The sequence below is a fragment of the Rhinatrema bivittatum genome, chromosome 2 (genome assembly GCF_901001135.1).
Source record: "Rhinatrema bivittatum chromosome 2, aRhiBiv1.1, whole genome shotgun sequence".
Taxonomy (NCBI): Eukaryota; Metazoa; Chordata; class Amphibia; order Gymnophiona; family Rhinatrematidae; genus Rhinatrema; species Rhinatrema bivittatum.
In genome coordinates this window covers 187,844,290-187,868,502 of record NC_042616.1, presented here as the reverse complement: position 1 = coordinate 187,868,502, position 24,213 = coordinate 187,844,290, and the positions used below count along the sequence as shown (strand labels likewise).

The following is a 24,213-nucleotide window of genomic DNA, read 5'->3' as shown; positions in this document are numbered from 1 at the left end:
GGACTTACATCCGAGGGACCACGGAAGTCAGCTTGGGAAAACTCAACTGGGTGAGGGCCTCACCACAGGAGTGCGGGGGCTTGTCTTCAATAGGTTTTCTTCTAGGAATTTAGTCGATAGAATTTGGAAACACGCTCAGCGAGCGTGAGGTAGCTCCAAACTGTTTTGGAGATGGAAATTACTGATTTGCGGCACTTCCTGTGGGGGTATATGTACCCGTGCTGACGTCAGATCCGTCTCCAACTGCTAGCACGAGCACACAATACCCCATTTGGAGTCCATCTGCTACACGCTAGGAAAGTGTAGCTCTTAAAGATCAATGCTGGCCATCTCTGGAACAAAGCAAACACCTACAACCTCATGATCTACTTTCCTATCCCTGCCATACTATGTAGATACTAATTATTGTTTTCATTTTTCAGCTCTAATTTTATGGTAACACACAACACCACATCTAAACGTACACAAGGTGTGGAGAACAAGTTTCTTTTTTTTATGTGGACTCTGTAGAACACTAGCTGCCTTACCTCATTACTCTTGCTCTGCGAGAGGGTCAAGCTATCATTTGTCAATTCCTCATCATCAGCACTATTCCTGCTGGAAATTTTATTTTTCTTCTTCTTTCTCTCAATATCACTGGCATTGCTGCTGTCATCTTCATTCCCTTCCTCATCATTCTCTTCCTCTTCTTCACTCCCATAATCATCATCATCTCCATCACTCCCTTCTTTCCGGGATGTCACCTTCCCTTTTTTCCTTACTGCAGCTGGCCGCCAGTCGTTGTCATCCTCACTATCATAATCATCCATCTCATTGAGGTCTTCCATACTGACAAAATCCAACAGTGGGCGGTTCCTGCGCAAATTCCATTTTTTTGGTTCATTTGTTTGCTCTTCAACACCAGAATCCAACTCTGTCACTTTTTCCTTCCGCACTTTGGGCTTCTCATCGTTGTTGTCGTCATCTTCTTCTTTCTCTTCAGTCTTGATGGTCTGTTCTTCACTTTCTGGCACTTCTTCCTCAATAGAACATTTAGGTGGTTCTTCTTCTTGGAGTTCTTTTTCTTCCTGGGTTACTGTTTCGGCTGCTACTGTCGCCAGATTTTCCTCCAAGATGTTTTCTGATTCACTGCAGGACCCTTCTCCTGTCTCCTTGGAAGCATCGCTTCTATTACCACTACCTTCAGAATCTGCTGAAAAAAAAAAAACAAAAAGATTAAAGTGTTACAGAATTACTTTTTCTCTCATACACCAAATCAAGTGCAGCATTACCAACTCTTTTGCACAGGATTTCTGTTGTTGAAGTCAATTTAGTTCACTTGACAAGTCTGAGCTTCTCTCTTCAACTCTGACTCCATCTTATATTTTATTTCCCATTGAGCATCTAGGGTCCCTATGAAGCTACACAGGATTAGAGCCAAATATATTGGCTTGCCAATATTGCTATTTGTACATTAAATAATATGATGTACTATTGTCTTCTTTCTTGGTCAGAATTTTGGGACAAGGTAAATGATGGGCTATCAACTGGGTTTTTTTAAACTTTATAAGGATTGTTGTCCGAAATTTGTCCTTGGTAAGAAAAACAGTTTTAAAATCAGACATTCAGGCCTTTGTTTTATCCACAGTCGACTATTGCAATGCTCCTTATATTGGTTTGCCTAAATGTTATCTGCATGCTTTACAAGTCCTGCTGAATCTAGTCTGGTTGCCCTCTCCGTGAGCACATTTCCCATATTCTAAAGGACTTCCCTCGACTCTTGATACAGCAGAGTGTCAAGTTTAAAATCCTGACTTTGGTTTATCGAGTTTTGCATGGGGAGGCTCCTGCTTATTTGAGAAATTTAATAAGAGTGTTATTGCCCTTCCAGTTCTTTACACTCTTCCAGTCAACAGCTGTGAACTATTCCAGACACATAGGCAGCATATCTGGGGCCCATTTTACAAGTTGCACCATCTCTTTAAAACAGTCTGCCTTTCAAGTTACGCCAAATGTCAGAGTATAAGGCTTTTCAAAAACTTTTAAAAGCTCACTCATTTAAAGAAGCTTTTACACATCCATAGGATATCCTATTACTGCTTTTATTAATTGAATTTTGTTTTGTTAGTGATATAGTCTGTTTTGTTTACTTGTTCTGTTTATATATTTTAATCCACCCAGAACATATGTGATGGTAATTGGGCAAAATATAAATTATAGATATAGATCTCATTTTGTAATTATTTTAAAAATCATCCAGTCTTCCAAATAATCTAACACTAAAACTAGTTGACATTCTGCTTTCTCTGGCACAAAAAGTGACTAAGCAATTGGAAAAAAGCTCTTGGTGTGGAGCAATGATTCTCAACCTTTTTTCTATCAGGACACACCTGAGAGATGATGCTCACATGCATGACACACTGAGCACATAACCATCATGGGACTAAATATAAACCTGTACTCTGCATCCACAGGAATCTCCCACTTCCTAATAATGGGTGCAGAGCAGAACTAAGCCATTTCCCTGTACAACTCACCATACTAAAAAAGATATTCTGATTCTGGTGTCATCTCAATAACAGCATCACAAACTCCCTCTATCAGGTGCATTGTGAAATAATACAAACAACCCCACTGTACACATCTATCAAACCTGCCATACCTCAGCAGCACTAACTCCAAGAAATGAAACAGCAATAGCCCTACCCATGAAAAGGCAGCATTTCACCACCAGTGCTATATCATATTGAGAAAATACAATAAATAAGGCTGATACAAATCTTTAGTAAAGCACCTCATCTCAGTCACATACACACAGAACAAAGACAGGCCTGCCTTCATCTAATATAGAATAAAATACAGTATTTTTCGGACTATAAGGCGCACCGGATTATAAGGCGCATTATCAATGAGCGCCTGCTAAGGCGTCCAGGTTCATATATAAGGCGCACCGGATTATATGGCGCACCGGATTAAATGAAACAAAGCTCAGACCATAGGGCAGACTTTATTCAACTTTATTCAACTCTTTCACAATAACTCTCAACTTGTTCAGTTGTAACGAGTCGGTCTTAGCTCTTCAGTGATGATTCCAGCCTTCATGAAAGCTCGGATGACACTGGAGACTGATACCTTCTTCCAGGCATCCACGATCCACTGGCACATAGTGGCATAACTCGTCCCTCAGGCATTACACCACATCTTGCTTCATAAACTAGCATAAAGAGATGGAAATTCCAGGGCACTTAAAAATTAGCACCTGTTTCTTTCAGTTAAAAAAAACAAAACAAAACACACAACTGTTCATTCCTCCACCACAAATCCATCAAATCCTTCATCTTCAGTGTCTGAGTTAAACAGTTGGGCGATTTCTATATCAAGCATGCTCGGGTCCCCCTCATCATTATCCGAGTCGGTCTCGTTGCTGCTGCTTAGCTCTTCAGTGATGATTCCAGCCTTCATGAAAGCTCGGATGACACTGGAGACTGATACCTTCTTCCAGGCATCCACGATCCACTGGCACATAGTGGCATAACTCGCCCGGCGTTGCCTCCCTGTGTTGGTGAATGTGTGGTCACCTTCTGTCATCCAACGCTCCCACGCTGCTCTCAATGTAACTTTAAATGACCTGTTGACGCCGATATCTAGCGGCTGGAGCTCTTTGGTTAATCCACCCGGAATTACGGCAAGCTCTGAATTAGTTTTCTTCACTTGGGCTTTGACAGTATCGGTCACATGGGCGCGCATGGAGTCACAGACCAATAGGGATGGGGATTTGTGAAAAAAGCCGTCCGGTCTCTTGACGTAGACCTCCCTCAGCCACTCAATCATCTTCTCCTCGTCCATCCAGCCCTTTGGGTTAGCCTTGATGGTGACACCAGCAGGAAACTTTTCCTTTGGCAAAGTCTTCCTCTTGAAAATGACCATGGGTGGTAGTTTCTGGCCATTAGCCTGACAGGCGAGAACTACAGTGAAAGATGACTTCTCGTTTCCTGTGGTACGTATAGATACCGTACTGGTCCCTGTTTTCTCAACAGTACATTGTACGGGGATATCGAAAGTGAGGGGGACCTCATCCATGTTAGTGATGTGTTCTGGCTGGATATTCTTTTATCTTGGTTATGCAGTAGGTGCGGAAAATGGCCAGCTTCTCTTCATAATCCTTTGGCAGTTGCTGGCAGACAGTAGTTCTGGTGCGGATGGAGAGATTACACCTTTGCATAAAACGAAAGCACCATGAAGGACCTCCTCGAAAGTCCTTGATCTCCATGCCGCGTGCTAACGCTGTGGCTTTGAGTCGAATAGAGACAGTGGAGACGCTTCTACCTGCGGTTCTCTGTTCGATAACCCACTGATCTATTTTGTCCTCCAACTGTGGCCATCTTGCTTTGTTTCCTCGGAAACTCAGTTTGGTCTTCTTTACTTGGCATAGGGCATCTTCTTGTTTCCTCCACTTACGCACCATAGATTCATTAATGTTGAATTCTCTCGCAGCTGCTCTATTTCCATGCTCTACTGCATGACATAGCTTTAAGCTTAAAATCTGCATCATAAGCATGTCTCTTAACAGGAGGCATTTTGGAGTAGTGGGTATAAACATTTATTGAATGCACGCACATTAATGCTGGAGCACAGATACTCCGCGGGGATCCTGCAAAATAGTGTTGCGTAGAGAGGGGTGCCTTTTTTTTTTTTTAATCGGTTGCGCTCGGGTCAGGAGGAATCCCGGTAAACCCTTTAAAAAAGAGCCGGGTCTAAATCTCTGCCTGGACGGCTCCGAGCCTTTTTTTTTAATCTGTTGCACTCGGGTCAGGAGGAATCCGGGTAAACCCTTTAAAAGAGTAAAGAGAGCATACGCGGTCGGCAGTAGCAAGAAAAAGATCGCGTTTAAACGCTCCACTTCTGCACGTGCTGATGCTCCTCCTCCTTCCTGCCTGTGCGTCACCGGAAGTAAACTTTACCGGAGCCGCGTGGGCAGGAAGGAGGGGAAGCATCAGCGCGTGCAGAAGTGGAGCAGCACTTGCGTTTACGGACCGCCGTGAATCTCAAGTCGCAGCGGCCCGAGAAGAAGAAGAGGCCCGGTAGCAGGGCCACTGCAGAGCCCATCCTGCGGCGACCCGCAAAGAGGAGGCCTAGAGGTGAGTGAGAGCCTGTGCTTGAGACTGAGTGTATGTGACAGTGAGAGCCAGTGTGTGTGTGTGTGAGAGAGAGAAATGCATGTGAGAATGAGAACCTGTGTGTTTGAGGGAAGAAGATGGAGAGAAAAGAAACAGAAAAAAAGACAATATAAAAGGAGTGGCAGCAGAATTCATATATAAGGCGCACCGGATTATAAGGCGCACTTCCGATTTCTGAGAAAATCGTAGGTTTTTAAGTGCGCCTTATAGTCCGAAAAATACGGTACCACAAATTCAGAAACAAAAACTGGAATGAAAACTCCAAAAAGACCTTCTGCTTGCAGTGCAAAACTGGAGAACTAGTAACAGAAATATATTTCCTCTTACACTCAAAGATAGAAGAAATATTTATTCCCACAACTGATATGTCTCTTGTACCCAGTCACTTCCCTCCATACCCCACTCCTCATTTCTCCCAAATACTCAATTGTCCCTTCACATGCTCATATTCCTGTCCAACATTTCTGGTAACACCCCCCCCACACCCCTCTGCATCCTCTTCCCTGTGCCGCCTCTCTCCCCTGCTCAACTCTCCCTGCCCAGCATCTCTGACCACCTCTTCCTGTTCAGCATCCCCTGACCTCCCCTAACTTAGCAGGTCCCATACTTCCATCTCTCCTCCCTGTCCAGCAGACCCAGTCCTCTTTCCTTCACTTCTCCTTACCCACCAACCCCAACCTCCTTTCCCCCACCCCTTCCTACCCAGCAAATTCCTGACTCCCTATTTCCCAAGGCCTTCCTGCCCAGCACATTTCCCCCTTCTCCTAGGGCTGTGATGGCTAACCTATGACATGTGTGTCAGAGGTGACAGACGTTTTTGCTGACACACGCAGCGTTTCATGGACTATCGGGATTTTTATTTTTATTTATTTTTTTTTTTTTTTTAATCGGCTGTGCCGAGCCGATAACCCAGACACAGCCCGACCCTTTAAAATTAGTTTTTTAGTATCCCCCCCCCCCCCAATGCCCCCAGGCGCAGGGAGGCTCATGCGGCGCAGCGACAGGCAGATGGACAGGGCCGTGGTGAGGCTCACATCACCACGGCCCGAAGACAAAGATCGTGTTTAAACGCGCTGATGCTCCTCCTCCTTCCTGCCTGTGTGGCCCCGGAAGTAAACGCTGCTGGAGCCGCGTGGGAAGGAAGGAGGAGGAGCATCAGCACATGCAGAAGAGGAGCAGCGCTTACGGGCCGCCACAAATCCCAAGTCACAGCGACCCAAGAAAAGGAAGTGGCCCGGTAGCAGGGCCACCTCGGCCCGAGAAGATCAGGGCCGCTGCAGAGCCCATCCTGCGGCGACCCGCGAAGAGGAGGCCCAGAGGTGAGAGAGAGGCTGAGGGTCTGTGTGTGTGCATGTATGAGATGAGTTGAGGGATTGTGTGTGAAAGTGAGGACCTGAATATTTGCAGAGACAGCATCTGAGAGAGACAGCATGTGCCAGTGAGAGCCCGTGTGTATGAATGATTGTATGAGAGAGAGCATGTGACAGTGAGAGCCTGTGCTTGAGCAAGACAGCATGTGACAGTGTGTGTGTGTGAGAGAGAAATGCATGTGAGAATGAGAACCTGACTGTGTGTTTGAGGAAAGAAGATGGAGAAAAAAGAAACAGAAAAAAAGACAATATAAAAGGAATAGGCAAAAAAAAATAAGAAAGAAGGTGGGGGAAAAAAAGCCTGTGACCAACCTATTAGAAAACTAAGATCAGACAGCAAAGGTAAAAAAAAAAAAATTACTTTTTATAGTGATTGGCACATGTAATCTTTGGGAATGTGCAAGAGTAGCACTTTCTCTATGCGGATCTCACAATGTACGAGATCAGCATGGAGAAAGTGGTAGCCCAGAGGGCCTGCATAGCAGAGGCAGCAGAATGGGCTTCAGTGTCAGTAGCAGCAATCGGCTCCTCCCCAATAGCCATGCGGCAGCAGTGACAGTGGCAGCAGAGAAATGAGAGAGTTTCCGAAGTTGCTGGCAAAAGAGAGGGGGGTCTGCCTTTAGTGTGTGCATGTGTATGAATGGGACTCTGCCTGGGGGTGTATGTGTGTGAATGCATGGGTGCCTGCCTGGGGGTCAGTGGGTGTGTGTGTGAGAATACTGGGTGCTTGCCTGGGTGTGTGTGTTTGTGTGTATGTGAGGGAGCCAGTGAGTGTGAGAGCATGAGTGTGTATGAGAAAATCCAAGGGAGTAAGAGTTTGTGTGTGGAGGGGGGGAGAGTGTCTTAAAACCTGAGAGCGTGTCAGTGAGAGCGAGAGGTTATGGTGGGTATAAGAGCATGAATGTGTATGTATGTGACAGTATGTGTGAGAGAATGGACATGTGAGTATGTGTGAGAGGATAACCTCCTAATCCTCGACAATATCAGGGTGAATGGAAATCAAGAGCTCCCACAGAAGGGGACAGCAGGGGTTTTTAAAATCCTTATTAGTTTTAATTGAAGATTTAGCCAATGAAATTCAGCAAGAAAAATGTCACTAAGCAGGTAAGGTAAAGAATTATTTGTTTTTGCTTTATTAATAAATATAGTACATATTAAAATTATAACTTTTTGTTATTAGAGCTACAAATATCACAAAATTATGGATTTTTCTAGAAGTCACAGCACCAGAATTATGCTCGGTTTTTTTATGAATCTATGACACACTGAGCTCAAAAGGTTGGCTATCACTGTCCTAGGGGTTCCCAGCCAGCATAAGCCTTCAGTCCAATCCAGAGTCCCCTCCTGCTTTACCAGCAGCAGATGAGAGCAAGAAGCATTGAGAAGAGGAAGAAACAAGTCAGCAGCAGTGGAAGTCCACAGTAAATCTACAGAGCAAGCATCTTTCTCCCTTATGCTCCTGCTTTCACATCCAGGACCCATTGAAAGAAGAAAGCAACAGTACCCTCACTGCCAGGCCAGGCAGGGGAAGATAAAGTTGGTGTCCTGCCAGGCCCATATGAACAGGAGTTGGTAATATCTCGCTCTGATCTGGGTGAAAGAGAAGGGAATAACCTCCCATTGGGCTAGGATGAGGAGAAGGAAGCAAGAGCAGCTTCCCCTCATACCCAATAAAGGAGAAATCCACCAACTCCCATCCAGGCTGATGAGGAAAGAGCAGCCTCCTGCTGGGTCTGCGACACTTTCTGTGACCTCGCAACACAGTGTGTCCTGACACACCTGTTGAGAACCACTGGTATGGAGAATGATTTGCCTCACATACAGGTATGAGCTGATCTCTACTGAGAAAGCTAAACAAACCAATAAATTGATATGCATTTTTGAAAGAAAGATTAAGGGCACTATATGCTTCTTGTTCTATGTGTACACTACTTTAAGCTCCACTTTAAATTTCAGACACTTCCCCACATGAGTTTTATTTTGTTTTAGGTTGTATTTTTTCCGTATGTTCACATTCAGGCCAATACAATAAGAAGCGTGGGAAAACAGGCACTCCATGTTGAGCGCCCACTCTCCCAACACACACCCAGCCACCTTTCTTGGGGGCGCGATCCTGTATTGAAATGAGGGCGCTGTGATAAAAAGGAGACACTAGGGACAGGGACAGGTGGCTGTCAGCAGGTTCAAGAAACAGAGACTCAATTTTACGAGTGTCTGTTTTCCAAACCCGCTGACCTCTTTAGGAAAACGGTCAGGTTAGGAAAACAGATGCTGGTAAAATTGAGCGTCCGCTTTCCTAATATGACCAGCTGGCCCTTGTTTTAAATTTTTTTTTTATTTATTTATAACATTTTTGGTTCCTCTGAATTAATATCACTAGGATATTAAGTCGGAGGGTGTACAGAAAAGCAGTATTTTCTGCTTTTCTGTACACTTTTTCGGGCTGCTCAGAAATTAACACCTGCGCGCAAAATGTGCGGCCTGGTAGCACTTTTTTTTTCGGTATCCCAGGTGCATAACTAAAAGCCTCATCAACATGCATTTGCATGTGATGAGTGCTGTTGGTTTTGGGGGGGGGGGGGGGGGGGGTTGGTCATGCATTTCGATGCGCTAAACCCCTTACAGTATAAGGGGTAGTGGACACGATCAGCCAAGCGCACTTTATGGTATTGGTCTATTTGTATATTTCTAAGAACATGCCATACTGGGACAGACCAAAGGTCCAACAAGCCTAGCATCCTGTTTCCAACAGTGGCCAATCCAGGCCATAAGAACCTGGCAAGTACCCAAAAACTAAGTCTATTTCATGTTACTGATGCTAGTAATAGCAGTGGCTATTTTCTAAGTCAACTTAATTAATAGCAGGTAATGGACTTCTCCTCCAAGAACTTATCCAATCCTACACTAACTGCACTAACTACATCCTCTGGCAACAAATTCCAGAGTTTAATTGTGCGTTGAGTGAAAAAGAACGTTCTCCGATTAGTTTTAAATGTGCCCCATGCTAACTTCATGGAGTGCCCCCTAGTCCTTCTATTATCCGAAAGAGCAAATAACTGATTCACATCTACCCGTTCCAAACCTCTCATGATTTTAAACACCTCTATCATATCCCCCCTCAGCCGTCTCTTCTCCAAGCCGAACAGTCCTAATCTCTTTAGTCTTTCCTCATAGGGGAGCCGTTTCATCCCCTTTATCATTTTGGTTGCCCTTCTCTGTACCTTCTCCATCGCAATTATATCTTTTTTGAGATGCAGCGAGCAGAATTGTACACAGTATTCAAGGTGCAGTCTCTCCATGGAGCGATAGAGGCATTATGACATTTTTCGTTTTATTCACCATCCTTTCTCCTATATATACAGTGAATATCCAACAAATAAAATGTTATTTAGCAACATATGGCATTCATCATTTCCCTAAATATAGGAATAAACAAATCTGGTTACATATTCATCACTATTAAGTAATAACATAAGCCAGACAAACAAGCGATATGTTAAAATTCTTATAATCAACAAAAAGCAAAATTGCTTACCTTGTAATAGGTGTTATCCCAGGACAGCAGGATGTAGTCCTCACATATGGGTGACGTCATGAACGGAGCCCTAGTGCGGGAAAAACTGTGTCTCAAAGTTTCTAGAAACTTTTGACTGGCCCCGAGAGGCCACTGAGCATGCCCAGCATGCTATGATATTCTCTGCCACAGGTGTCTCTCTTCAGTCTCGTATGTAGCAAAAGCGTTAGCAAATATATAAAATAATAAAAGGTATGAGAACCAACTCCGTGGGGTGGTGGGTGGGTTTCGTGAGGACTACATCCTACTGTCCTGGGATAACACCTATTACAAGGTAAGCAATTTTGCTTTATCCCAGGACAAGCAGGATGCTAGTCCTCACATATGGGTGATTAGCAAGCTAAAGGCTGATTCAGTTTGTAATGAAGCAACAGGTGAGTATTGTTGCTGAACTGAGTCAGCCGAAAATCACAGCAGGTTGGATGTAGAAGGAGTTGGGTTTATACTGGAAACAAGTTCTTCAAGACAGATTGTCCATAGGCTGAATCTTGTCGTCCTTCTTTATCTAAGCAGTAGTGAGCTGCAAATGTGTGTGAAGAGAACTCCATGTTGCTGCTTTGCAAATGTCCAGAATTGGCACTGAACGATAGTGTGCTACTGAGGTTGACATTGCTCTGACTGCATGTGCCGTTACTCGCCCTTGGAGAGGAAGGCCTGCTTGTTCATAACAAAACTGTATGCAATCTGCTAGCCAGTTTGATAAAGTCTGTTTACCCACAGACAGCTTTACCTGGTTTGTTTGGATCATAAGAAACAAAAAGTTGCTTAGATTTTCGGTAGACTGCTGTGCGGTTTATGTAGAAAGACAACGCACGCTTGCAGTCTAAGGTGTGTAAGGCTCGTTCGCCTTGATGAGAATGAGGCTTTGAAAAGAACGTGGGTAAAATTATGGATTGATTCAAGTGGAATTCCATAACTACCTTGGGAAGGAATTTTGGATGTGTTCGGAGAACCACTCTGTCATGTAGAAACCTAGTGTAAGGTTCATATGTGACCAGTGCTTGTAACTCACTTACTTCTCCTAGCTGATGTAATGGCTATGAGGAAGATAGTCTTCCACGTGAGGAATTTAAGATCACAAGAATATATGGGTTTGAAAGGGGAACGCATGAGTCTTGTTAAGACCAAGTTCAGGTCCCATGTAGGGACTGGAGGTCGAACTGGTGGTTTAAGTTGAGTTAAACCTCTCATGAACCTAGTGAGGAGAGGTTGTGTAGATATTGGTGCATCTCCCATCCTGTTATGGTAAGCAGAGATTGCACTTAGGTGAATTCTGACAGATGAAGTCTGGAGACCAGAGTCTGAAAGATAGTATAGATAAACGAGAAGAGAAGTAGTGGGGCAGGTAAAAGGATCAATACTCTTTTGCCTGCACCACAGGGTGAATCTCTTCCATTTAGAAGAATAGTTCTTTCGTGTTGAAGGTTTACGTGAAGCTATAAGTACTTGAGATATATTGGATGAAAGATTGAGCGGTTGTAAGATCAAGCTTTCAACATCCATGCTGTTAGGGCCAGGGATTGAAGGTTGGGATGGCGCAACCGACCCTGATCCTGAGTTATTAGATTGGGAGCTACTCCCAGACGAATGGGATCCCTGACTGAGAGGTCTAGCAGTGTGGGAAACCAGGCTTGTCGAGGCCAATAGGGGGCTATGAGTATCATGGACCCCTTGTCCTGTTGTAGCTTCACGAGAGTTTTGGTTATGAGTGGTATCGGAGGATACGCGTATAGTAGGCCTGAGTTCCAAGGGCGAGCAAAGGCGTCCTTGGCAGGTTGGTTCTTCTGTTGGTGTAGAAAGCAGAAGTTTTGCACCTTGTGATTCAGATGTGATGCAAAGAGATCTACTGTTGGTTGACCCCAACGTTGGAATATCCTGGATGCTATTACAGGATTCAGTGACCACTCGTGTGGTTGGAATTGACGACTGAGTTTGTCCGCTACTACGTTGTGAATGCCTGCTAGATATGTGGCCCTGAGAAACATTGAGTGGTTCAGGGCCCAGCCCCAAATCTGTGCAGCTTCTTGACAAAGGAGATATGAGCCTGTACCTCCCTGTTTGTTGATGTACCACATGGCTACTGTGTTGTCTGTTTGGATTAGAACAGTCTTGTGTGAAAGGCAGTCCTTGAATGCATAAAGCGCATAACGTATAGCTCGAAGTTCCAGGAAATTGATTTGAAATGTTGCTTCAAGTCTTGTCCAAGTCCCTTGGGTTTGGAGGTTGTCTATGTGCGCTCCCCAACCCAAGGTGGATGCATCTGTAGTTAAAGTTATTTGTGGTACTGGTTTTTGGAAGGGTAGGCCCTTGCACAAATTGTCCTTGTTTATCCACCATAGTAGAGAGGAACGAAGCTGGTGGGTAACTTGAATTGGAGAATGCAATGGTTGAATGGCTTGGATCCATTGGGATCGTAGAGTCCATTGGGTTATTCGCATAGCAAGTCGCGCCATTGGAGTGACGTGTACTGTGGAGGCCATATGGCCTAGTAAAGTCAGGAATTGGAGAGCTGCTGCTCGTTTCTTGGAGTGTATGGAACTTGCCAAAAGGGAAAGTGTGTCTGCTCGATTCTCGGGGAGAAAAGCCCTTGAGTGTGGTGTTTAACTCTGCTCCTATGAATTGAAGTAGTGGAGATGGAGTGAGTTGGGACTTTTGATAATTGATGAGAAATCCCATGGAGTGAAGCAGAGTAATTGTGTGATTGAGGGAAGTTAGAGCTCCTTGTTGAGATTGACTTCTTATGAGCCAGTCTAGATATGGAAAAACATGGGACATGTTTGTGCAAATGTGCAGCTACGACAGCTAGGCATTTTGTGAATACTCTTGGAGCAGAGGTTAGTCCAAAAGGTAGAACCTTGTATTGGTAATGGCTTCATACCATGAAGCGCAGGTATTTGCGGTGAGGTGGAAAGATTGGTATGTGAGCATAAGCATCTTGAAGGTCCAGAGAACAAAGCCAGTCTCCTTTCTGAAGAAGTGGAAATATTGTACCCAGAGAAATCATTCTGAATTTTTCTTTTCGTAGAAATTTGTTGAGATTTCTGAGGTCTAGAATGGGACGAAGACCTCCAGTCTTCTTTGGAATGAGGAAGTATCGGGAATAGAATCCTCTGCCCCTCTGAGATCGAGGTACGAGTTGTATAGCTCTTGCTTTCAGAAGGGTGGATAATTCTGTTTGCAGAGTGAGAAGTTGAGATTCTGTTTGTGTGAAGAATCTTGGAGGGTTTTGTGGAGGAAGTGATAGGAAGTTTAGTTTGTACCCTCGAGATATTACAGAGAGTACCCACTGATCTAATGTGATTGCTTGCCAATGTTCCTGAAAATATTTTACTCTTCCTCCTACTGGCAGGTGTGATTGAGGATTTGGTGACTTGGCCTGTTCTCTGGATTGAGTTTCAAAAGCCTGTTGCCGGTCCTGTTTGTGGAGGAGGCTGTGGCCTAGTTGTTCTAGGCTGTCTGGCCTGAGAGCGTTGTAGTGGTCTTGTAGATCTTCCCCTAGAAGCCTGGGGGTAATATCTTCTTGGCCTATAATAGGGTCGCCTAGTATCCCTTCGAGGGAACAGATGAGGAGGCTGAGGGACAGTATCCTGTGATGTTTGAGATAACTGTCGAAAGGTTTCTGAATGGTCCTTTAGCTGCTGGACTGCTTCCTGGACCTTGTCCCCAAACAAATTGTCCCCTTGGCATGGTAGATCAACCAGTTTGTCTTGCACTTCAGACCTAAGGTCTGAGGCCTTTAGCCACCCCCATCTTCTTGCAGTAATTGCTGTAGCTGCTGCCCTGGAAGATGTCTCGAAATTATCATATACTGCCCTCACCTCGTGTTTCCCAGCCTCCAATCCTTTATTGATGATAGACTGTGCTTGCTCTTGCAATTGGGAAGGGAGAGAGGTGATAAGCTCTTCCATTTGCTTCCACATATTTCTTTGATATTGCGTGATATATAATTGATACGCAGAAATTCTAGAATTGAGCATTGCATTCTGAAACATCTTTCTGCCTAAGGCATCAAGAAAACGATGGTCTTTGCCTGGTGGATTGGAGGAGTGTGGACGGACTCTCTTTGATTTTTTCTGTGCAGATTCTACCACAACAGACTGGTGTGGTAGTTGCTGCTTTTGGTAACCTGGAACTGGCTGTACCAAATAGGTAGAGTCTATTCTTTTGTTGACTGCAGACACTGAAGATGGATGTTCCCATATTCTACTCTGAACATCTAAGAGGACCTCATGTATTGGAACAGCTAAGACCTGCTTAAGTGGGTCCACGAACTGTAATACCTCTAGTGTCTGTTGTCTTGTTCAGCTGAAAGTTTAAATGGAATGGAGTCTGCCATATCCTGAATAAATGAAGAAAAGGAAAGATCTTCAGGGGGAGATCTTTTCCTGGGATCAGGAGGAGATGGATCTGAAAGAAAATCCTCCAAAGAATCAGATGGTTGATCATCCCATGAATCCTCCGGGTCCTCTCTATAAGGAGATCTTGTAGTTGGGCTTAGGAGGATGGTGAAGGCCCGAAGGGCTTGGCTGAGAATCATCGACGGGAAAAGCTTGAAAAGTATCTTGAGGCGTTTTCGGTGGAAGAGTATCGATAACTTTTTGGTATCTTTCCAAAAGCTGTCGATAAAATTCTAAATTTTCCTGTCCCTGATCAGGAGGTCTCGATGTAATCAAGGGTTCAGCCGTCGGCATCGAGGGAATCGGATGAGTCGTTCTAGACGGTGTCGACGACGTCGATGGTCCAGTCATCGAGATTGGCATCGAGGAAATAGAAGGTATTTGAGCATAAATCGACGTCGATGCCGTTATAATTCTCGGTACTCGAGAAGTCGATGCCATTGATGACATCGGCATCGGTGATCCCACCGGCATCGATGCTGGTTGCATCGGCATCATCACCAGAAAAACTTGTTCCTTGAACGCCTGAAGCACCGCTTGTCTGATTAAATAAGATAATTCCAGCTGTACAGCTGCTGTTGATAACACAGGTATAAGCGGTGGCTGCGATGTTATGTCCTGAGAAGGAATTGCGGCATCGATGGAGAAGGCCCAGGCGGTGATGTGACCGATGTATCCTGAATACGTGGCCGCTTTGTCATCGGTTCCTCTGGGGATGTCGAGGTCGATGGTTCCGGGTGTCTATGTCGATGTCTGGCTTTCGTATGTTCAGCCAACTTAGTCGATGCAACGGACGACGGCGGGGACGGTTGATCACCGGATCCTTGTGGTCGAGATTTCTTGACTAAGAGGCGTTTAGTCGTTCCGACCAGAGACGACTTCGATGATTTAGACGGTGAAGGTATCAATTGTAAATGGAATAGATGTTCCATTTTTTCTTGACGAGATCGAGTTTTAGCAGACATTTCACCACATTTATCACAGTTAGTGATATCGTGGTTTTTGCCCAGACACACAACACATTGTAAATGTGGATCGGTAATCGACATCGTTTTAGTACAAACGGTACATTTTTTGAACCCGGTCGCCATTTTACTTCTACAGCCGTCGAGTAAAATGGGAGTTCGTGAGAAAAAATTCTTTTTAATAGAACTCGAGAGAGGTACTCACCAGCCGGTGGTAACAAACCTCGGAGAGATTATGTGAGAGAGAATATCAATAGAATAATTAAATGACTATTTAGTCACTTGAAAAACCGTAACGGCTCCTGGCCCGCGATGCTAGTGGCAGCGCGGAAAAACGAAGACTGAAGAGAGACACCTGTGGCAGAGAATATCATAGCATGCTGGGCATGCTCAGTGGCCTCTCTGGGCCAGTCAAAAGTTTCTAGAAACTTTGACAGAAAGTTTTTCCCGCACTAGGGCTCCGTTCATGACGTCACCCATATGTGAGGACTAGCATCCTGCTTGTCCTGGGATAAAATTCTAAATGATAAAATCTCATTTCTAATGTAATCAACATCTATAAGTCATTTAAAAAAAACAGAACCTGGTGGTGATAGCATGCGCTGATGGCAACGGATGCATTTCTTTGAAGCTCTGGTCTGATCTGAGGGCCTCAGCCACTGCCCACCTACCTGCCCCCCTCTTAATGCAATCTGACGCTGAATTAATAGGTGATCCTGTGAGGATTTCATTTAGATGGCTGCTCGCCGAACCCGAAGTGCTGCTGAGAGGCAAATAACTGACTATTACAAAGAGAAGGGGGAAGGTACCTTCCTCAGCTAAGTGAGAAATCTGTAGCTGCCGGCCTTGACATGGGAGAGGGAAGTACAGATGAAACCACTATGGGGCCGATGCAATACAGTGCGCTCAGCCAAGCGCACTGTATAACCCGCAGTTGGACGTGGGTTGTAGAGGCGCTAACTAATCCACTTATACAATAAGGGGATTAGCGCCTCTACAACCACATCCAACGCAGAGTGAAACTAATAGCGCTCATCACATGCAGATGCAAGAAAAAAAAATATGCATCCAGGACACACATTTTTGCGATCAGAAATTAACGCCTGCCCAGAGAATGCGTTAATTGCTGAGCGCTCCTTAAATTAGTACAGAAAAGCAGAAAAAACTGCTTTTCTGTACTGCCTCCTACTTAATATCATTGCGATATTAAGGAGGAGGAAAAACTTTAAAAAAAAAAACTGCCGGCAGTTAGGTACAGGAAACTGACGCTGAACTGATAAGCGTCAGTTTCCTGAATCTCTGGCTGTGCGGTGTTTAGGAAAACAGATGCCGATAAACTCGCCTGGGGGTGCTTTAAAGCGGGCGCTGATTGTTCAGAGCCCGCTTTCTGCACATAATTATTGCATCTGCCTCTATGTCTCATCTTGCCTGAAATTAAGGAGCTGAGGGCTGATTTTGCAAAGGATTTATCTGTGATGCAAGAGGTGATGGGAGAGATAAATGAAAAGATGGAAGGAATTCATCCTAGAATGGAGGAGCTAGAGCACTGTGTGACTGATCTTGAAGACTGGGAGACTTCAGCGGCCAACTCCTTAGTTCAGTTAAGGAAGTGGCAGGTTTGCAAGATAAAGTTATAGATATGGAAGACAGGTCCCACAGGTCGAATGTGCGTGTAATTGGGATCCCCGAAAAGGCAGAAAGTGCCAATGCAGTGCTGTTTCTGGAGTGGATGTTTGTGTCAGTTTTTGCCCTGAGATGGGGACCCTAAATTGTCTATTGATCGGTGTCACCACTCCCAGGACCAGGTGAGAGCTGGGAACAATGCCCTGCGACCCTTTTTGGTGAAATTCCATTTTTGTGCTAAAGAGTGGGTGCTGTGGAAAGCGCGGGAAGTGAAGGGCATGCAGTTTAACGGTCAGCGTGTGGCAAAATAAAAGAGCTGCATATTTGGGAGTTAAAAAGCAGTTCTTTGAAAGAGAAATTCAGTTTTGCTTGTTGTATCCGGCAAGGTTGAAGGGTGTGTGGAAAAGACTGGATATGCCAGAGGAGGGCAGGGCATACCCTCAAATAATGGATATAAACGGCAATCTTCCAGATCTGCGAAAGTGCGCTTCACCGGCATGGTCTAGTCAAGGTTCTATGGATGCAGCAAGGAGGGAACAAGAGACTGGAAGGGATGCTGCTGCGCCCCATTTGGATAGTCAAAGCTGGCTGGCACTGTCAGCTGGTGCTGGCCCCCTGGTTGCTCAGCTGCAGAAGCAGTTGGTTGGTGGCAGTAGTTGGAGTCATGTGGTCCATGAGGGGAGCAGACATAGCGGCAGGGCGCAATCTCCCCGATCAAATGGAGATGGCTGAGAGGGCGCTGAAGTTACCATGCTGACGGGACAATGTTTCTCTTTCTTGATCTTAAGCCAGTCAATATTTTTGCGCAATGGCAGGCTCACTTTGTGGATAATGTAGTTTTTTTTTTTCATTAATCGAGTAATATTTTTACTGCCTGTGAAGTTTTTATTTTCTGGGGGGTTTTTTTCTCCTCATTCTTCAGTGTCGTTTTGGTATGCTGTGGAGGGATTGCGGGTTATGGATATTGATATTGTCATAGTTGTATGGGGGGCAGTGGATGGGACTTTGGAGTGTGTGCTAGCCAGCACCTGAAGGTCTCTATATAAAAGACGGGGGAGTTTTTGGGGAGGGTAAAAGGAGAGGGATGGGGAGGTGGCAGGGACGCATGTAAAGTTAATGGGGGTGCTGAATTTTATTGGTAAGGGAACAAGTTTATGGATGGGAAGAGGGGGGTACGGGTAGGGTGGAAATGCCTGATAGGTAAGCACAGTGGTAGGAAGGGGGTAATCAAATTTGCAGATGATACAAAATTATTCAGCGTAGTTAAATCACAAGCACATTGTGATAAATTGCAGGAACACCTTGTGAGACTGGACAATTGGGCATCCAAATGGCAGATGAAATTTAATGTGGCTAAGTGCAAGGTGATGCATAAAGGGAAAAATAACCCATGCTATAGTTACACAATATTCCATATTAGGAGCTACCCAAGAAAGAGATCTAGGTGTCATAGTGGATAACACATTGAAATCGTCGGTTCAGTGTGCTGCGGCAGTCAAAAAAAGCAAATAATGTTGGCAATTATTAGAAAGGGAATGGTGAATAAAACAGAAAATGTCATAATGCTTGTGTCGCTCTATGGTGAGACAGCACCTTGAATACTGTGTACAATTCTGGTCCCCGCATCTCATAGAAATGAAATGAAACATAGAAACATAGAAATGACGGCAGAAGAAGACCGAATGGCCCATCCAGTCTGCCCAGCAAGCTTCCCTCATTTTTTCTCTCATTCTTATCTGTTACTCTTAGCTCCTTGTTCTATTCCCCTTCCACCCCCACCATTAATGTAGAGAGCAGTGATGGAGCTGCATGCAAGTGAAATATCTAGCTTGATTAGTTAGAGGTAGTAGGGGTAGTAACCGCCACGATAAGCAAGCTACACCCATGCTTATTTGTTTTACCTAGACTATGTTGTACAGCTCTTGTTGGTTTTTTTTTTTTTTCTTCTCCCCTGCTGTAGAAGCAGAGAGCCATGCTGGATATGCATTGAAAGTGAAGTATCAGGCACATTTGGTTGGGGTAGTAACCGCCGTAACAAGCCAGCTACTCCTCGCTTTGTGATTGCGAATCCTTTTTTTTCTTCACCCCTGTCGTTGAAGCTATGCAGGATATGCGTGAAGCATCAGTTTTTTTTTTTTGTTTTTTTTTCCCCCTGCCCTTGAAGCAGAGAGCTATGCTGGAAATGCGTGATGTATCAGTCTTTCTCCCATGCCGATGCAGGAGAGAACCATGCTGGATATGCATGGAAAGTGAAGTATCAGGCACATTTGGTTTGGGGTAGTAACTGCCGTAACAAGCCAGCTACTCCCCGCGTTTTGAGTGCGAACCCCTTTTCTTCTCCTTTGCCGTTGTAGCAGAGAGCTCTGCTGGATGTGTGAAGTATCAGTTATTCTTCTCCCCTGTCATTGAAGCAGAGAGCTATGCTGTATATGCATTGAAAGTGAAGTATCAGGCATATTTGGTTTGGGGTAGTAACCGCCGTAACAAGCCAGCTACTCCCCTCTTTATGAGTGCAAATCCTTTTTTCCATTACCTCTTGCTGTTGAAGCTTAGAGCGATGTAGGAGTCACAGTAAGCATGTGTATGTTTATTTAGTAAGGGTATTGTGTCAATAGCCATCATTCTGGCGAGTCACCCACTCTTCATTGGTGGCCTCTTGACTTTATGGATCCGCAGTGTTTATCCCACGCCCCTTTGAAGTCTTTCACAGTTCTGGTCTTCACCACTTCCTCCGGAAGGGCATTCCAGGCATCCACCACCCTCTCTGTGAAGAAATACTTCCTGACATTGGTTCTGAATCTTCCTCCCTGGAGCCTCAAATCGTGACCCCTGGTTCTGCTGATTATTTTCCTACGGAAGAGGTTTGTCGTTGTTTTTGGATCATTAAAACCTTTCAAGTATCTGAAAGTCTGTATCATATCACCTCTGCTCCTCCTCTCCTCCAGGGTGTACATATTTAGATTCTTCAATCTCTCCTTGTACGTCATCCTATGAAGATCCTCCACCTTCCTGGTCGCCCTTCTCTGTACCGCTTCCATCTTGTCTTTGTCTTTTTGTAGATACGGTCTCCAGAACTGAACACAGTACTCCAGGTGAGGCCTCACCAAGGACCTGTACAAGGGAATAATCACTTCCCTTTTCTTACTTGATATTCCTCTCTCTATGCAGCCCAGCATTCTTCTGGCTTTTGCTATCGCCTTGTCGCATTGTTTCGCTGTCTTCACATCATTAGACACTATCACCCCAAGGTCCCTCTCCTGCTCCGTGCTCATCAGCCTTTCCCCCCCCATCGAGTACAGTTCATTCGGATTTCCACTCCCCATATGCATGACTTTGCACTTCTTGGCATTGAATCTCAGCTGCCATATCTTCGACCACTCTTCCAGTTTCCTTAGATCCCGTCTCATTCTCTCCACTCCTTCCGGCGTGTCCACTCTGTTGCAGATCTTAGTGTCATCCGCAAAAAGACAAACCTTACCTTCTATCCCGTCTGCAATGTCGCTCACAAAGATATTGAACAGGACCGGTCCCAACACCGATCCTTGCGGCACACCACTTAAAACCGCTATCTCTTCAGAGAAGGCTCCATTTACCATCACACATTGTTTTCTGTCCGTCAACCAATTTGCAATCCAGGTCACCACATCGGCACTCACTCCCAAGCTTCTCGTTTTATTCACCAGTCTCCTGTGCGGAACCGTATCAAAAGCTTTGCTGAAATCCAAGTAGATGACATCTAGTGCTCTTCCTTGATCCAATTCCTTGGTTACCCAGTCAAAAAAGTCAATCAAATTTGTCTGACAGGATCTTCCCCTGGTGAATCCATGCTGCCTCTGGTCCATCAATTCTCCAGACTGTAGATAGTTGACTATTCTCTCTTTCAGCAGTGACTCCATTACTTTTCCCACCACCGAAGTGAGGCTAACCGGTCTGTAGTTGCCTGCCTCTTCCCTGTTCCCACTCTTGTGAAGCGGGACCACCACCGCTCTTCTCCAATCACTCGGCACCACTCCCGTTTCTAGGGATCTATTGAACAGGTCACACAGCGGACCCGCCAGAACATCTCTGAGCTCCCTCAATATCCTTGGATGAATCCCATCAGGCCCCATGGCTTTGTCCACTTTCAGGTTCTTTAGTTCTTCCCACACATTTTCTACTGTAAAAGGATTTTCATCTATTCCCCTCCCCTCCAGTTTCTTGTTGTTTAGAGATGGTCCTTCTCCAGGGTCTTCTTTAGTGAACACAGAGCTGAAGTATTCGTTTAATATTTCTGCCATTTCTTCGTCTCTCTCTACACATTGATCATTACCACCTTTCAATTTCACTATACCACTTTGGACCTTTCTCTTTTCGCTGATGTATCTGAAAAATGTTTTGTCACCATTTTTTATCTCCTTGGCAATCCTCTCTTCCGCTTGACTCTTTGCCAACTTGATTAATTTCTTTGTCTCCCTCAGTTGATACAAATATTCTTCTTTGTGCTCCTCCCTTTGGGATCCTTTATATTTCTTGAATGCTGTTCTTTTAGCTTTAATTTTGTCAGCCACCTCCATTGAGAACCAGATAGGTTTCAGTTTTCTTTGCTTTTCTTTACATTTCTAACATATAGAGCAGTTGCCTTGGTGATTGCTCCTTTTAGATTGGTCCACTGCTGATCCACATCTCTCTCGTTCTCCCATCCTTTAAGTTCTTCCTCCAGGTAGTTCCCCATTTCCTCAAAGTCTGTGTTTTTGAACTGTAAAACTCGGGTCTTTGTGGTTCTTTTCCCTATTATTTTAGTGATATTAAACCATACCGTTTGATGATCACTGCTGCTGAGGTGGGCGCCCACCTGGACATCTGAGACATTATCTGCATTAGTGAGCACTAAGTCGAGTATAGCTCCTTCTCTCGTGGGTTCCAACACCATTTGTTTGAACAAAGATACTTGCATGGCATCCACTATCGCTCTACTATTTTTAGTTTCTGCAGATGGGATTTTCCAGTCTACATCTGGCATATTAAAGTCACCCACGATCACCACTTCTCCTTTCTTACCTATCTTATGGATGTCTTTAACCAGATCTCTGTCCAGCTCTTCCTTTTGGTTTGGAGGCCTGTAAACCACTCCAATATAAATGGATGCTCCGTCATCGTTTTTTAGGTCGACCCATAGAGCTTCTTCAATACCCCAACTTCCTTGTAGCTCAGTTGCTTGGATGTTGTTTCTGACATAAAGAGCCACACCTCCCCCTTTTCTATCCTCTCTGTCTTTCCTTAACAAGTTGTAGCCTGGTATTGTTGTATCCCATTCATGAGATTCTGTGAACCATGTTTCTGTGATAGCAACAATGTCCAATTTTGCCTCAGCCATTAGGGCCTGCAGATCTGGGATTTTATTTCCCAAACTATGAGCATTTGTGGTCATAGTCTTCCAGGTACTCTCTTTACGGTTATTGCATTTCCTGGACTCCTTGTGAGATATTTGTTGAGATTTGTTATTCACTTCACTATTTCTTTTTGCGGTAGTGCCACTGTTGACAGAGTTTTCCATCTCAATTAGATTTTTTTTTTGCTTATGGATCTTTAAATACTGTATGCATTGTGTTTTCTCTCTTTTCTGGTAATACTGCAATGCTTTTCTCAAGAACTTCTTCAGTTTTTATTTTAGAGAAGGCTTGTTGTTCTTTTTGCATTTGGTACATTGTGTGCCTCATCACAGGTCTAATTCTACCAGAGCCAACTGTATTCCTGGTTTTTAAAGAATTTCCTGATGACCTGTTTGAGTGGGGCGGTATACCTGATGGCTGCTCTTCTGTCAAGAATGGGTGACTGTGGGTCCTACCTGAGCCTAATGGATCTCCTTTTCTTGACTCCTGGTTTGTTTGTGGTATTGGGGAATTATTTTCTGAGTAATGCAATGTGGGTGTAATTCTTTTAATTGAAGCTAATTGATCTTTAATCACAGTCAGCTCCATTTTCAAGGATGAGAGTTGTGCACAAATTGGGCAAGCTCTAAGTTTCCAGATGCTTTCCCTCAGAATAAAGGCTCCACAGCAGTTACATTGGATAGTCCTCATCTTGGTAATTTGTGGCTTTATTTCCTTGACTGTAACCAATGTACTAATTTATCTTGCTGCCAATGGTAATCTAGGCAGTCTTTATTAGAAACAAGCCCCAGGGGTGGGTGGGTAGAGGGGTAGGGTGGGAGGGAGTCAAACAGTTTAGCCTGGGACAAGCTGGGTAAAGCAGGGCACTACTGGACAGTTGTCTTTGCCTTTTGGTCAATTCTTTTTTTAAAAAAAACAGTCTTTATGCCCCAGTTTTTTAGTTGTGCCAGCTAACCCCAAACTAGAGAGATTTTCCCAGTTTAAAAGCTGATAGCTTTGCAGACAGGAAATAATCAACAGAAGCTTTCTACACAAGTTTCTACACAAAATGAAACAGACTAGAAAGAAGTTAAAACACAGGCAGTAAATAATCACAGAAGCTTTCTACACAAGCTCTACACAACTTCAGATCAATAAGCAAAAAGAAGTAAAAATAAGCAGAAAATACTTAGCCAGAATGAAGATTTTGCAATGCAGTTAAACAGTTCCACCAGAGAAATCCCTTAGCATGTGCTCAGGACAACAATGGCTAACAATGGCTCCCTTCCTTGCTCTGATTACCTTGCACAGGTCTGAGCCACATCTCAAAAAAGAAATAGTTGTGATGGAGAAGATACAGAGAAGTGTGACCAAAATGATAAAGGGGATAGAACAGCTCCCCTTTGAGGAAAGACTAGAGGTTAGGACTGTTCAGCTTCGCGAAGCGATGGCTGAGGGGGGATATGATTAAACACCTCTATCATGAGAGGTCTAGAACAGGTAAATGTGAATCTGTTATTTACTCTTTTGAATAATATTTATTTTATTTATTTTTGGTTTTTTATATACCGATCTTCTTACATAGTATGCAAATCAAATCGGTTTACAGAGAACATTTTAACTTGCTTGAAAGCATTACATATAACGAAGAACTATTAAATAACAAATAAATATAAGAAACATGTAAGAACAATAATTAACAAGGTGATTAGGAAATAATTCTATTATGCAGATGCCTTGCAAAGAGGCTAATGAAAAAATCCTAATTAATAAACTAAAT

General features: G+C 44.2%; 1 protein-coding gene across 10 annotated transcripts in view; it reads right to left on the bottom strand.

The window, feature by feature from the left end:
• Positions 1-24,213, bottom strand: part of PHF14 (PHD finger protein 14) — a 1,104,121-nt gene that overhangs the window by 1,036,500 nt on the left and 43,408 nt on the right. For 7 of the 10 annotated variants that reach the window (XM_029588965.1, XM_029588970.1, XM_029588968.1 and 4 more), the window contains exon 3: positions 528-1,192. In XM_029588965.1, coding sequence (XP_029444825.1) covers positions 528-1,192 — 665 coding nt within the window. The remainder of the gene's footprint in view (positions 1-527; positions 1,193-24,213) is intronic. The other 3 variants (XM_029588971.1, XM_029588967.1, XM_029588964.1) reach the window with 1 other exon arrangement.